Here is a 15765-nt window from a genome sequence, read left to right as displayed (position 1 = left end):
ACCGCCTTAATTAATTGAGCGTTGATAACGATGTTAAACGGGAATCTAAATGATAATATGCAACCGATAATAATAATAACAATGTAAGGACGATGTTAAATCACCGCGGTCGGATTAATAATAATTGTCATAATAATAACTGTAATGATGTCGTTGGTTGATCAGTGAATTAATTTGTAATTGCGACCGATATCTTAATATATAATTTGGCGGAAGTGACCGGTCTATTAATAATAATAACCTCTTAAGTGACGTGAATAATAATAATATCTTGAGTCACCTATTCATTAATAATAATAATAACCACGAGAGGGATATAATAATAATAATAACAGTAATAACCATTGGTGTTTGCATCCCGCATAATAATGATGATATTAATCAAACGTGACAGTGCCAGGAACCGTTGAATAATAATAATAATAATAATAATAATAATAATAATAATAATAATAATAATAATAATAATAATAATTTCGAGGATGATAATATCGTGAATTAAATTATTTGGTGACGATATCCCTCTATTCGTATGTTTGAATAATGAGAGTGATAATATTAGAATCATTTTTTTTACCGCGTTATTGTACGGTTTCCGTATGGGACGATGTGACAGTCATACTTGCGTGTTTGTTTACTTCGCTCGCGATGCGAAAGGGGGGCCATGGCCACGGTATTTCCCACCGCTTCTCGTTATCTCATTTGTGGCAGTAGTCTACTGAGGCTAACTGGAAACAATTCAGATCACATGTAAATAATATGTAAATGCTAATTCATTGGTATGGTATCAGCTGGATATCGTAAGATAGGGACTGTCCGTGGAATCCAGTTTTCTCAATTCACGAGAAACATTACCCAGTCCGAGTACCGGTCTCGGAAAAATGTATATAGCCGGAGTACATCATCTTAGTTAAATCGGGAAGCCGACCGTAACATGGGTTATGCTCGGGCTCCCGATAGAAGGAAGCTATATCCTTGAGTAACGGTTCGATTCAAATGGAATCGATCCGTAAATTATACCTCCAAAATGTCATTTTATTTCAGAAGCAACGCAGCAAGACATTGATACCACTTGCGGTATGGCAAGTGATTTATATATGTAACATGTGTGTAAATTCAAATATTGTTGCCACGTGTATCAAAGTTTTATACGTCAAATGGCGTAATAAACCGCTCCTTCTGGCAAATTATTTCAAAGGAAACCACTCTCATAATCTTTTTATTGTAGTTAGATGATGCCCTTTTTAAAGTAACAGTCACTTCCTAGTCCTATCATGGAGTCCTTAAATTCAAGTTACAATCGAGCCTTCCCCCTTTTAATTTTAAGTTGCTCCGTTCATCCCCGTGTTCTATTATGCCGTTATATTTATATTTGATGATTTAAATAATGAACCGACACCCCTGAGATAAATGCTAGTCTGGGACTCGGGAGGTGGACGGGTGCAATATATGTCATATTCAGATTCTATTATCTCAACAAACACAGAATCTTTAGGGAAGACCCTACTTAATTTTTGGCTAAAAATGCACAAATAATTAATTTTTTATTCTTTTGCATAAATATCATTCCGTAGGCAAGACCCGAGATATCCTAAGCTTCTGGTCTCTGATCAGGTCACTCTGTCTACTTGGATGGAACCGTTGCTTCGAATAGTTTCTGGATATTCTGTCTAAGACCATAAAATGAAAGACCCTTGTTACAATTATATGTAATTTATATGAAAAAAATTGCAGATTTCTGTATCTGCATCATTAGAATGTCACCTTAATGAACATTATCTGCCATAAAAACTGGACATATATCTCCCCCTCCCAGATGGAAATTTTAGAAAAGGGAACAATAAACTTTCAGAGGCATAACTGGAGACCTGACAGATCTGTTGAATCTATTTTCTAGAAGACTCAAAAGTTGGATTTTAGATTGTAAACTAAACATACTATTCACTGTAAAACTGTTGACCTTGATTCTTGTTCTGTATTTTAATGTAAGATTTTGTAGTTTACTGCAATCTGAATATCAACATAATTCACTTGTATCAGTGTCCTTATATTGACAAGCCATGCATGTCACTTATTTTTACAAAAGGAGTACATTTATTGTTCCACCTATTCAATACAATCAGTACCACGTTATGTGGTCAATTAGTCATAGAAAATCTAAATATTATGTGGACATGTTTTGCCCTTCTTATTGGGCATCATCAGCCATATTAATTTAATCTTAAAACAAACTTTACAGAGTAGTGGTTATAAAATATGCTGTTGGGACATGACATGTACAACACATGCTAAAATTATTGTAAACTAATTTAAAATCTTGTCTAAAAGAAAGTTCGTGTCAATATAAAGTTCTAAAAACGGCACGTGTTTGGTATTGAAGTGGATCCTCTTTGTTATAAAAATCAGCATATATTTGCTGGGGCAGTTGTCAACGTAAGTTATAAGATTAAATTAATATGGCTGATGATGCCCAATAAGAAGGGCAAAACATGTCCCCATAATATTTAGATTTTCTATGTCTAACTGACCACATAACGTGGTGCTGATTGTATTGAATAGGCGGAACAATAAATGTATTCCTTTTGTAAAAATAACTGAGATCGCTGTTTTCAATATGGATCAAAAATGAGAGTGATGGTTTGTAAAGCCATGCATGCGCGAACCATACAAGCACAAGTACCTTTATTGTGCTCTATCATCATTTTGAAACTATACCTCTCCCCCGCTCTCCCTATCGGTCGATCCTGGCTACACTACTGTATTCCTCATACTGTTTGAGGAGAATTACAGTATAAAATGAACGTGACCACATACATGTTCCAAATTTGTAACATGAGTCACCAGATCATTTACTGCTGTTATTTAATGTTAATGCCATTAGCTGAATAAATATCAATTACAAATCTTTGATTGAAAGGAAGTAACTGTTAATAACAATTTACAGAACACAAGACCTTACAGATTTATAAAAATTCAACATTAAACAATATTTAATCTCAAAATGTAACACGAGTCACTATCTGATGACCCAGATACAAAAATTGTGAACGAACAAAAATAATAACAAAAAGTTAACACTTCTGAGAATTTTTAATAGGTAGAATATATACCAAGTATATCTATGCAACTTTTAAAACTTGCTTAATTAACACTATGCACCCAGGAACATTTTGAATTTAATCCTTTTTCAATTTTCAAAACATAAAAATCTTCATTTCTTACAAACTAACAGGCCAAAACACAGGAAATTTTACATTTCAGTTTCTAAAAAAAAAGCGTATAGGCCTTGAAGACACTCAGAGAGGTAGAATGTAAAGGCTTCCACTATCCATAACTACCCGGTGAGGTAGTGTGTTTAGTTCTACACCCATCTGCCTTTGTCCCCACGATTTTTGGTGTAGGCTTAGTAAACCTCATAGTCACCTGCACCTCTGGAAGTGGAAATATTGTTTCTTAAACTTTTCAGCTTCCTCACGTGGAAGTGAACCCACATCCTTCCAGGTGAACTGAGTACACCTTGCCTCTGCCAAGCAGCCCTTTCTCTTAAGATATGCAGATATAAACATTTCAGTTACTAAAAGAAAAAAAAAATATATATATATATATAAAGATCCCCTTTGTGACAGTCGAAATGAGGACCTATCCCTTCTGAGCAGCAAAAGTACTTTACAGGCTAAAATCATAATTTTACATGATTTCACTTTTCACAGGACATGGAAAAATCATATTAAAAGAACTGATCAATGTTTGCTCAAGCTTTTTCTAACACAAAGAAAATATAAATACCTTATAAATATATTTTCAAATATACTCCTCTTAGGAAATTCTAGATCTGATTGCAACTGCCCCAAATCCTTGCTAGACTTGGTCGTGCCAATCTCTTTCCAATTGTTTGTACTTGGAAACCAATCCTAACCAATGCATCGTGATCTAAAATTTTCCTGCCATCAAATACATAGGCTGGCTTCATCATACCATTGTATATCCGTTGAAAGTCCAGAGTCTGTAAGAGAAAATATTAGATTAAATTAATACAAGATGGTATTACAGCAATATTTCTTTGTTATTTAAAAAATGGATTAGTATTTTGAAAGCTACAAATATCAAAATTGCAGATACTTATTGACTTGCCTACGTACTTCTTTAAAAAATGTAAAATTAACACACTATATGAACAAAGTATCAGGACATCTACTCAAAACCGTCCCCTACATGTTTCTTGGCTATACTGCCCTGTAGTGGACATTTTGGTCCAATGTGGTTTTGTCAAAGGGCGTGGAATGACAGGTGCCATTCACGTTGCTTGCTCAGTTGCTTTTGGAGAGACATCATGAGAAGGTCATACCTTTAAAAAGTTAGGAGTCAGATCGTGGAAAATGCACTTCTTAATAAAATCTATATCTTTGATTAATAGGAAAATAGGAAAGGTCATACCTGTTCCCATGGCATTCCTCGACCTGAAAAAGGCCTTTGAATGTGTCCCTCGTTAACTCATTTGCCATGCCCTACGATCCCACAATTTCCCTGAAGCATATGTCCAGTGGATCCAACTACTGTATTGCAACACCACCATCAACAAGATGGGAGAATCTAGTGTGCTTGTACGTACAAGTGGGTGTACAAAACAGCGTTGCACTGTCATGCTAGCAATAACTGCAGATGGAAGAAAATTGCCACCGTACGTTATTTTCAAAAGGAAAACAGTGCCTAAAGCGAGGTTTCCCAAAGGCATTCATGTATGGGTTCAAGAGAAAGGATGGATGGATACAGCTCTTGTCCAGAACTGGGTCCGTGCGGTGTGGGGGGCATGGCCAGGGGCATTACTTTGACGCCCAGCAATGCTAGTGTGGGACAGTTTCTGTGGATACTTGGTGGAAGACACAAAGAAATATCTTCAGGAAATGAAAACTGATCTCGTAATTCGTGGTGGACTCGCATCAAGCCCTCCAAGGACAACATATGTAAATTGTACGCCGAATGAATGTCAGGAGGGGAGCATGAGTTGACGCCAGCAGGCAAAATAAAGAGGCCATCAGTTGAACTTGTGTGTGATTGGATTATGTGGGCATGGCTTATGGTGTCAACAGACGTTATTGTGAAGTTTCTTGAAGGCGGACATCGCAAATGCATTGGAGAGAAGTCAGGATGATGCAGTATGGGATGGAGAACCAGAATGATGCACGCGAGAATAGCTCGGAGACTGAAGGCAGTGGCAATGAATAGGCTAAGAATTCCAGTTGTCTCGTTTCAATAGCCTGATGCAAATGTCACATTTTTTCGGGAATACGATCTTTTGCACCGAAAATGTTCACACTCATTTTTTTTGTCAAAAAACTGAGTTATATGTGAGCAAATATGGTATTTTATGTGTACGGAGAGGTGCATGGATACTACATGTTATCTAAGTTTTTTAACCCAAGAAACACTATGTGGGCGTAAATAAATTGTAAGAAGATTGCCCTTGGGCCTTTCACTGCCGATCAGAACAGCACGTACTGTAGATGAACGACGCAGAAAACTCAGCCATGCAGAGTGATATTAATGTAATGTCAAACAGCAATGCCAAATGAAGTACGTGGCAAAATAAGTAGTACTGAAATTACAAGCATGCTCTGAACATGAACATACAAAGTGACAACACCAACACATATCTAACTGTGTCAGTACAGCATGCATTCAAAATGTGCACCCTCACATCTCGCTCACTATTCATAACAGTCCTGTAGATTGTCAAAAATGTTAAACACAGGCTGCCACAAAGACACAAAAAATGGCTATCTTCTGTTGTAATCGAGAACATTCCTAGGCGAGTCATTTGACTAGAAAATAGATTCTTTCAGCATGTCGGCATCTGGGAATGTGAGATCTGGGCAGTGGAAAGGGTATGGGAATTCAATTCTGTACGAAATTAAGTAGTCTCCATTCTTGCACAACGGCAAGTGACCCCCTCGCAGTGTAAGCTGTAGCTCCTTCTTGCTGCAGCCACGATTGTTGCAATGGCAAGAGTCTGCTGACATTCAGTACTGTTTGACGTTCAGAGCATGTCTGCAATTTCAGTTCTATCTGTTTTATTGCATACTATATGGTCAACAGTTGTGGGAAATTCTCTCATTTAGGCATGTTTCTATAAAAAGAAAAATGGTAACAAAAAGGTTTTCAAAATTAAACTTCATGTAACATCTATTTGTTCTAAATAATTTTTGACCATATTCAAATTATGAAGAACAGACCATTTCCTAGGTTATTTGCAATTATATTAGTCAGGGTTGGCTCTATCAAAATAGTTGTCATAACATAAAATGTTCAAATTTAATTAATTTATTTGTTTATTTATACTTCCAATAATCGTGGGTTCCTTATTATGACAGAAAGAAAGCATTTCACTACCTCACCCCCACACTAAATCCTTTGAATAGTGTAATACCAATAAGCCCAGAATCAAAGTTACTAAAATTGTAAAATATATGCCAAATTTCACTAAACAATGCTCTGATGTTTTCATGTGATAATGAACTAAACATACATGCACACATACATAAAATGAACTGGTGGTCTCTTAGGTCTTTCTATGACATGGAAAGGGTCTTTTAGTCAACAAAATTATACATGTTCGTAACATCCAGACAGAATGTAATTTTATTTGTAGTATTACCTTAAATTCATCCCATTCTGTACATAGTACGATGGCATGAGTTCCTTTAGTTGCAGAATACGGGTCGTCATATATCGATACCGCTTTCTTTACTTTCTCTGGCTCTTCAGTAATGACAGGATGTGTCAAGTCATCCATGATCTGACTTGGCTCCACCTACAAAAAGCACATATTAAAAAACTTACTTTCCTTCCATCAAAGACAAAACTCAGCTGTATGAAACAATCATTCAATTACATCACTTGGTAAAATGCTAAAAAAATATCTAAACCAAAGTCTTCATTCGTGTGAACAGAAGAGACTGACCAATTCTTCTTAAAATACAATCAATAACAAAGTACAGCTGAAAGTGGTTTACACATAACCTAATTGTACATTATTCTGAATTAAAAGTAGGTACAGTATTTAAAAGTCCTAGTAAAACATCATTGTATTGCATACAATATTTTTCTGCGGTATATGCAACTTATTTCAACATTATTTGCTCGTTTAAAATTCACAGTTGAGTTATACGTATTCCTATAGCATTCTTACTCTCGAAAAAATGTATGCTTATCACATGGTAGGAAAAGCACAAATTCAAACATTTTCCTGGAAGGAACTCTGTTACAATCTCCAAATATCTTGGAAGTATTATTTCAAAAGAGAACACAATAGAACAATAAATACTTAATAGGACTCAAAAAGCCTCTCAATTTTATTTTCACATGATAAATCTACTCTGGGAAGATAAAATACTCCAGAAAGCAAAATTGATCACATTTCATTCCTACGTCATTCCCATTCTCACCCATGGACTCAAAACCTGTACCCTACACAACAAGGCTAATAGTAAAATCCAGCCAACAGAAATTAAAGTTTTTTTTTGCTAGTTGTTTTACGTCGCACCGACACAGATAGGTCTTACAGCGACAATGGGACAGGAAAGGGCTAGGAGTGGGAAGGAAGTGGCCGTGGCCTTAATTAAGGTACAGCCCTAGGATTTGCCTGGTGTGAAAATGGGAAACCACGGAAAACCATTTTCAGAGCTGCCGACAGTGGGGTTCGAACCTACTATCTCCCGAATACTGGATACTGGCCGCACTTAAGCGACTGCAGCTATCGAGCTCGGTGGGAAATTAAAGTAATCAGAAAATGAACCAAATGACCAGGAAAGAAGATTAGAAATGAAGCAAACAGGAATGAGGCTGGCATCAAAATACCTGTTACTGAGTTTTTAAGAAGATGGAGGCTATAATGGTTTGGATATGTAATGAAGATGGATAGAAGAACAGCAAGGAATTATCTTGACAGAGAAGTGAGAGGGGAGAGACCAATAGAGGATTCAATGGATAGATACACTGAAATCAGAGGGCAGCAAGAGGAATGTCAAGTTGGAGGACATTGAGGAGCAGAAACAATATTCTGACATGAAGAAGTGGCGAGCGCTTGAACACCATACCCAGGAAACTGGAGATGGAAAATGTTGATCCTTTCATATGGCAAAACGGAATTAGCTCAAAGAAAAGACTGAATTTATAGCACTGCACTAGTGGTGCTGTCATATAAATGGGGAGATGTGACTTTTTACAAAAATAGGCTTACATGAAGCAGGGAAGTAGATGATGATAGTGATAACATGTGAACAATGACAGAAACAAGTGTTGTGATTAAGCCTCCATCCCCAGTTGCAAGTTTCAATGAAATGCCAAGTGCAATCAGTATATGTAAACGCTTTATGCAGTCGAAGAGTAATGCTGAATCTGCCTGACAAGTCTGATGGATTTCCAGAAGGAAAAGTACATTCTTCACACAGTGAGCATGAAGCAAAGAAAAATAAATGATTCTTTTTCCTAGCACGAGGAAAATAAGAAACAGTATGCAAGTAAGTTGTACTTATCGAGAGTTTTATATTGCATAACTTTTGTGAATATTTATAAGTAGCGTTTACATACATTTTTGTCTTAATTAAGTACTGTTTATCAGAACGAAATGAGAAAGGTACATTATAGTGTCAGAGTGGTGATCTTACATTTAAAATCTTCATTAAAATGAAACTTTTGTGAGATTTGATTACTCACTAAGGAGAATATTTTAATAAACATGAACTTATTTATAAGTACCTCTCGGTTACAAGTAGTTCAAACTATACCTCTGAATTACACGTAAACTGGCTTCTGCTATACTTGTTCTTCATTCTACGATGTGTATTCCAATACGATCTTCCTTGTAATTACATTTTTTTACCTACATTTTCTTTTCAACTCCATCCTTGAATAACACTTGCTTTTTCTGTAAGTTATCGGCTACTATTCTGCAGTGACAAAGAATTTTAAGCTTTCTATTAACCAGCAACAAAGTCCAAAGACATACCTTTGGGTCGTATATGTGGAGCTTAGCGCCTTCATCCAACAGAGTAGTGGCCACTGTGATGGCTGGGGATTCTCTCGTGTCACCAGTATCCTTCTTGAAGGCAAAACCCAACATTGCAATTTGCTTGTCCGTCACTGTATTGAATAAAGATTCTATAACTTTGGCTGAGAAGCGAGACTTCTGGTACTCGTTCATAGTTATTACCTAAGGGAAAGAAACAGAAGTGTGATCAGCATGGCAGAGAATGGTAAGGGTCAATTATTAATAGAAATGGTAATAATAATTCTGGACGTCAGAGGTGAACTATCGTAAACGTTGATTTTGAGGTTTTTATCGTGTGTGACTTGTTTTGGTCTTGTTTTCTTATGGGTACACTATTGTACTCGTATGTTTAGAAGGAATGAAATAAGCTACGTGATACTATTGTATGTGCAATGAGAACCCAGCGACAAACAATGTTAAGTGGTCATACAATAGTTCACCGTGGTCAGAACTGTAGATTCGTCCACTTAAAATGTATCAAACTATGCGCCTTGGTGACTTCTTTCTACTCTCCTGTAAAGTTAGTCAAAAGTCACTTACAATAGATTACCTAAAACATTCAGAATTATATAGTCTCAGTGCAGAGAATGAATTTCATTCCGTATTGATGGTTTTTCAATTACAACAATTCAACTGTAAACAATCCTCCTATTCCATACTTTGTAATTTATTACATCTATAAAGATGATATATCTACATATCCAAACATCTTTGGACCCATTTCAGAGTCATCTCCAGTGGAACATAAGTCGTTAAAGCATAAGATACAATAAAACACTATTTCTAAATAAACTACTTAAGAAGTGGCTTATTAGAATCTTGCACAGGTGTCCTGGTAGCATATTATTGACACCTAATTAAAAATCACTGTGCTCGAGATGTAATCTCTTGTCACCTATATGTAAAAAAACTTTATATGTAGATTAAAGTAATTCCATTTGTGAGTTAACTTCCATCATAAACTTGATGTTATTACCATCTATATCTGTGTGCTGTTGATATCAGCTGAGGTGATGTCAAACGGGCAGTCTTTGTTTACCATTGCAAATACTGTAATGTTTGGATAATGTAGATATATATTCTGTATAGATGTAATATGTTATGAAGTCTTGAATAGGAGAATTGTTTACATTTGAATTGATGTAGTTATATAGTCTCAGCAACCATGAGTAGCCATTTCGTTTTGACATAGTTTAAACTGCCTCTGTGTCAATTTTGACATTCTGTCTTACTCTTCCAGATGGCAGAGAAATGAATCTCTCTTGGATGATGGTTGAGTTTTAATTAATTTTGTTGGATAAGAACTAAATGTGTTGCCACAGATCTTTTACATGCAAACACTGTACACCATTTTCACGTTTGATAACCAGATCACAAAAGTAGCCCTGGCTGCCAGATAACTGTTGCTAGCTTAGCACCACCTGGGGGTCAATTGTAGGACCATTTATGTTTATAGCTACGATGTGAGCAATGTGAAAAATCATCGTGGTTGTCATACAGGAAGCTCACACTGCAGATGAAGACCAGTTTCTATTAAGAGGGTGAATACCCGGATATGATATATGCGGAGTACCATTGATAATGTTTTAATGTTAATAGCTAAAATTGATGACAACATTCACAGATTGCCAAAAGATCACAGAGGTCATCATTACTAATGTTTACAAGCCTTTAGTTTCTACATGGCCACCTCATGTCCTTCAAGTGCACGACCATCCTGCAAATTATGAGTTAATAAGACTTGTAAGACTTGCAGAGGGTTTTCTTACACTTAACTGGAACATCATCTTCATATACCAAATCTCTTATTCTTTGGTAGAACCCACTAATATTTATTTTCTACTAAAATCAACTGTAATTAATACATGAGAAGGAATAGCAAAATTCACTTCTGTTCACTTACTTGCTGCCAGTAAGCTGCAACTTCTGGTAAATTCAAGCACTCACAGATGTAAACTAAATTTAAGATGTCTTTCTGGAAACAGCTTCCTCCAAAACCTAAATAGCAAAAATAACAGCTTTTATTTATTTAATCATGTCAGAAGATACATCACTTTTTTTGTTTTTTGTTATTTGCTTTACTCTTTTAATTATCTATGTTATTTGCTTTACGTCACACCGACACAGATAGGCTTGACGGCGACTATGGGATAGGAAAGGCCTAGGAATGGGAAGGAAGCGGTCGTGGCCTTAATTACGGTACAGCCCCAGCAATTGCCTGGTGTGAAAATGGGAAACCACAGAAAACCATCTTCAGGGCTGCCAACAGTGGGGTTTGAACCCACTATCTCCCCAATGCAAGCTCACAGCCGCGCGCCTCTAACATAACATAACTGGCTTAACTTTCACAAAGTCTGTTCGAGATGGGTTCCAAAACAACTCAATGACGAGCAGAAGCACAATCGTCTGAGAATCTGTCAGCACCTACTGAAGCGTCATGCTAACGAAGATGAAACGTTTCTGAAACAGATCATCCCTGGAGATGAAACACGAATTCACGACTTCGAGCCAGAGAGCGAACGTCAGAGCATGGAATGGAAGCATCAGCTGAAGCAAAACACTCCCGTATTGTGCTGAAAGTCTTCAATGAATTTCCGCTCGTGGTAGACCACAAAAAACGGATTATGGAACGCTGTTCTTCCTTAGTGCAAACAGAGAGTGGTGCGGCCATCTAATGTCGCAACAGTGCAAGCTGTACTGATCTGATAATGCTGAAACCTAACACAGATACAGACAACAGTGCTTTCTAGCGGCTGGTGAGCACACAATGCCATAGAGGCAACCTAAAGACAATTAAATCAAAATTGCAGAGACTTATTGACTTGCCCTCATATGAGGTGAATATTAAGATAGTATTATAAACAGTCGCATATCTTCTTACAAGTTGCTTTATGTTGCACCAACACAGATAGATCTTACGGGGCCGGTGGGATAGGAAATGGCGAGGAGTGGCCGTGGCCTTAATTAACGTACAACCCCAGCATTTCTTTGGTGTAAAAATGGGAAACCACCTTCAGGGCTGTCGACAGTGGGGTTCGAACCCACTACTTCTCGAATGCAAGTTCACAGCTGTGCGACCCGAACCGCACGGCAAACTCATTAGGTAGTCACATCATAACCGTCAATGATAGGTTATAAAAATTCGATACAGAGAACCTGCATTAGATATTACGTGACCAGTATTTTGCCACATCATATGCTTGGGTGTTTCCTTCATCAAGTAAGTCCTTCAGCGTACACTTAGCTGGACATAATCTACAAGCAAGAAGGTGATCCATGGTTCCTCCACACTTGCACATGATGGTGTTGGAAGTGTATCCCCATTTCATAACAGCATGAAAAGACAAATATTCACACAAATTTTTGCACAGGGTAATTTAATGTGGATAGAGCACATATGCAGACTATACACTATCCAATGAAAGGTATCTGGATATCCTCTGGAAACTTGGATATACTCCTCAGTAGTGGATATTAATATTATTACAGCTCTAACTCTCCAAATTGCTGGAACGTCCCCGGGGAATGGCAGACCATTCTTCCTGCAGTGCTGAAGCAAGCATATTTAGTGATATGGGTCGTTGGGGTCTGGTTTAGTTCATTCCAGAGATGTTTGATAGAATTGAGGTCGGGGCTGTGGGCAGGCCAGTTCATTTCTAGAACCTTTGTGTCCACAAACGAGACCATGCTTTTAGGCAAGGAGCATTATCATGCTGAAACATGTAGTGATTATCTATGAAATGGCCTTCTACTCCAGAGATTACACAACTGGTCAAAATGCCCTAATATCATTCCACCTTTAATGTATTCTGTAGTATGAGTGGACCCAGTCCCTTCAATGGAAAGGACACTCATACTGTCACCCCACTTCTACTAAGTTTCACTATTAGTATTGTGCTATGTGGTATGTCTCATTTGCCTGGCTAGCGCAACACCCAAACCCTTCCGTCTGACTGTCAAATGGTATCACTGCAAATAAAGTGACATTCTTTATACCACCCAACATGGCATCAAGCGGTGAACAGGGTGGTTTATGAGCGGGTGCCTATGCCTTAAACCCAAGTCCTCGTATCTCTCAGCACATAGCCATTGTTTTAGCTACCCAGTTAGTGGCACTGCCTATTCACGAGTGATGGTATCACATGGTGTCATGCCAACACCTTCTTCAATGCTTGATGGTCCTTAATTAAACTGAAACAAGAAATAAATCTGCAAATTGATGGTCCTTGACGATCAACATATGTGGCCTACCCAGTGGTGCTATTGTGTTTGCATCTTCCCATTTCCATTTCACAGTCACATCCCTGATAACATGGGTTGGAGGAAATAGCCTTGACTGATTGCTTACTGATGAGGTAGCCAATAACCAATCCATATTCAAAGTCACTAAGGTCTTTTCTTCCACCTATTCTGTAGCTATCTCATAGCTCTCAAAAACATTCAGCCGTCAACTGCCTTTTTTAGCAGCACCAGCAGTAGTCATAGCGACACCTAAGCTCTAATTTACCTGTACAGAAGGAGGGTGCGTGGATACTCCATTTTTTTTTACTATGGTTTTCACGTCACACCAATATAGATAGGTCTTAAGGCCGGTCTCCATTGATTAACATTCAACAACAACATGTTAAATGTTAACTGGTGACACCATCAACATGTTAACTGTTAAATACTGTTTCTTTTAACATTGAGTCCAGACTTATAAACATGTTAAACTTAACTTCTGACCCCAACTTGGCAGGTTCGATCCTGGCCCAGTCCGGTGGTATTTGAAGGTGCTCATTTAGGCCTACGTCAGCCTCTTGTCAGTAGATTTTTCTGACACGTAAAAGAACTCCTGCAGGACAAAATTCCGGCACCTCGGCGTCTCCGAAAACCGCAACAGTAGTCAGTGGGACGTATAGGAAATAACTTTTTTTTGCAAGTTGCTTTACGGCGCACCGACACAGATAGGTCTTATGGCGACGATGGGATAGGAAAGGGCTAGGAGTGGCCGCGGCCTTAATTAAGGTACAACCCCAGCATTTACCTGGTGTGAAAATGGGAAACCATGGGAAACCATCTGCAGGGCTGCCGACAGTGGGGTTCGAACCCACTATCTCCTGGATGCAAGCTCACAGCTGCGCGACCCTAACCGCACGGCCAACTCGCCCGGTCACAAATAACACTATTATTAAACATTACTTCCTTTATTTATATACAGGCAGTTCATCATATATCAGTTTGTGGTAATACATTCAAGTGGTGTCTTGTATTTTCAAACAAGGACAAGGAATTCAGAAGAAGAGGATTTGGCCTTTGTTACTGCCACTGTTATTTCTGATAAGATCTTGAGAAGGAAGGAAAGGAGAATGTGGGTACGACAATATCTCAATACAAGGCACAATGTGGATGCCATTCTGAATGGGCAAAAGTAGAAGACAGGTTTGGATTTTAAAACTTTCTGAGAATGTCTGAGCAGGATTTTAATGTAATTTTAGAAAGAAAAAAAACTTCCTACCATAAGAAAGGAGGACATACAGTTACGAGCAGCTATTCCACCTCACCTGCGTCCTGGGATAACTCTGCGTTTCCGCACAGTATAAAGTTCACTCCCGTCCCTGACTTCAGACTTTTTTGAACTTTTTGCAATTCTCAACTGTACTAGGAGCGGAGAGAGGTTAGTTTTTTTTTCAACGCACTCGCGAGAGCAATTATAGATAATTTCGAGGTCCTGAAACTGTCAGCTTTCCTCACTTTATTTCGGTATTCCTTCGATGAGAGATCCCACAAAGAAGGCCTTTCTATTATATCATTAAGTACAGAGTGATGTCCTTGCTTCACTCCATTTCTGATTATAAATCTTAGTATAGTGAAGAGAGAACGACACATGTGTGCATACTGTATTCGTAGCTTGTAGCTATAATCCTACTTTTTTCACGAGAAGCACGTCGTTTAAGCTATCTGTTGGCATGGAAACAGCATGGAAGTTGCCGAAGCTGTGCCGACATCTCACGAACAACGAATTGACTCGACAAGTTTTCCACTTGGAGCGGAAAACACGCCAACATGTTAAAAGTGTTAACTTCAACATTCTGAGTTAACATGCAAAGTCAATTGGAAGACACAATGACAACATACATGCCAATGTTAACATGTTCAATTTAACATGTTGGTGTTAAATGTTAATCAGTGGAGACAGGCCTTTACAGCGATGATGGAATAGGACAGGGCTAGGTTTGGAAAGGAGGCAATTGTGGCCTACAGCCCCGGCATTTGCCAGGTGTGAAAATGGAAAATGCTAAAGCACAGAAAACAAACTTCAGGGCTACTGAGTGTGAGGTGGGATATGAAAGAGCACTAGGAGTGGGGAAAAAGACAACTGTGACCTTAAGGCTTCAAACCCACTATCTCCTGAACGCAAGCTTATAGCTACGTGACCCAAACCATGCAGTCACTTGGTAGAGTGAGGTGTGAACCCACCAGGTGCAAACTCGCAGTGTAAGACGAATCTGAATCATGAATGGAACTGTTCTTTATATCATGAAGTATCGGTTAACATGCATTACTTGGAAAATTGTATCATTGGTGAATCATCTGTATTATCATCATCAGCTCAACTCTCGAACAGGCGGGTTTCTGCAGTGGTTTTAGCACCACTGACCACATACTTGCTCTACGGGAAGTAATCAGCCGAATGAATGAATACCAACTGCCCCTCTGCTTAGCATTTGCTGATTTTG

At 38.1% G+C, this 15765-nt stretch overlaps 1 protein-coding gene across 3 annotated transcripts in view; it reads right to left on the bottom strand.

The window, feature by feature from the left end:
* Nucleotides 1-15765, bottom strand: part of sgl (UDP-glucose 6-dehydrogenase sgl) — a 76700-nt gene that overhangs the window by 24804 nt on the left and 36131 nt on the right. For 2 of the 3 annotated variants that reach the window (XM_068229895.1, XM_068229893.1), the window contains exons 7-10: nt 10950-11044; nt 9005-9208; nt 6653-6808; nt 3787-4003 (exon numbers count right to left, since the gene is read on the bottom strand). In XM_068229895.1, coding sequence (XP_068085996.1) covers nt 3827-4003; nt 6653-6808; nt 9005-9208; nt 10950-11044 — 632 coding nt within the window. In that variant the 3' untranslated portion in view covers nt 3787-3826. Of the gene's footprint in view, nt 1-2496; nt 3575-3786; nt 4004-6652; nt 6809-9004; nt 9209-10949; nt 11045-15765 lie in introns of those variants that run through there. The other variant, XM_068229894.1, reaches the window with a different exon arrangement.

The sequence above is a fragment of the Anabrus simplex genome, chromosome 12 (assembly GCF_040414725.1).
Source record: "Anabrus simplex isolate iqAnaSimp1 chromosome 12, ASM4041472v1, whole genome shotgun sequence".
In the NCBI taxonomy this organism is placed as follows: Eukaryota; Metazoa; Arthropoda; class Insecta; order Orthoptera; family Tettigoniidae; genus Anabrus; species Anabrus simplex.
The sequence above is the reverse complement of the archived record's forward strand: the minus strand, read 5'-3'. Positions and strand labels throughout refer to the sequence as shown.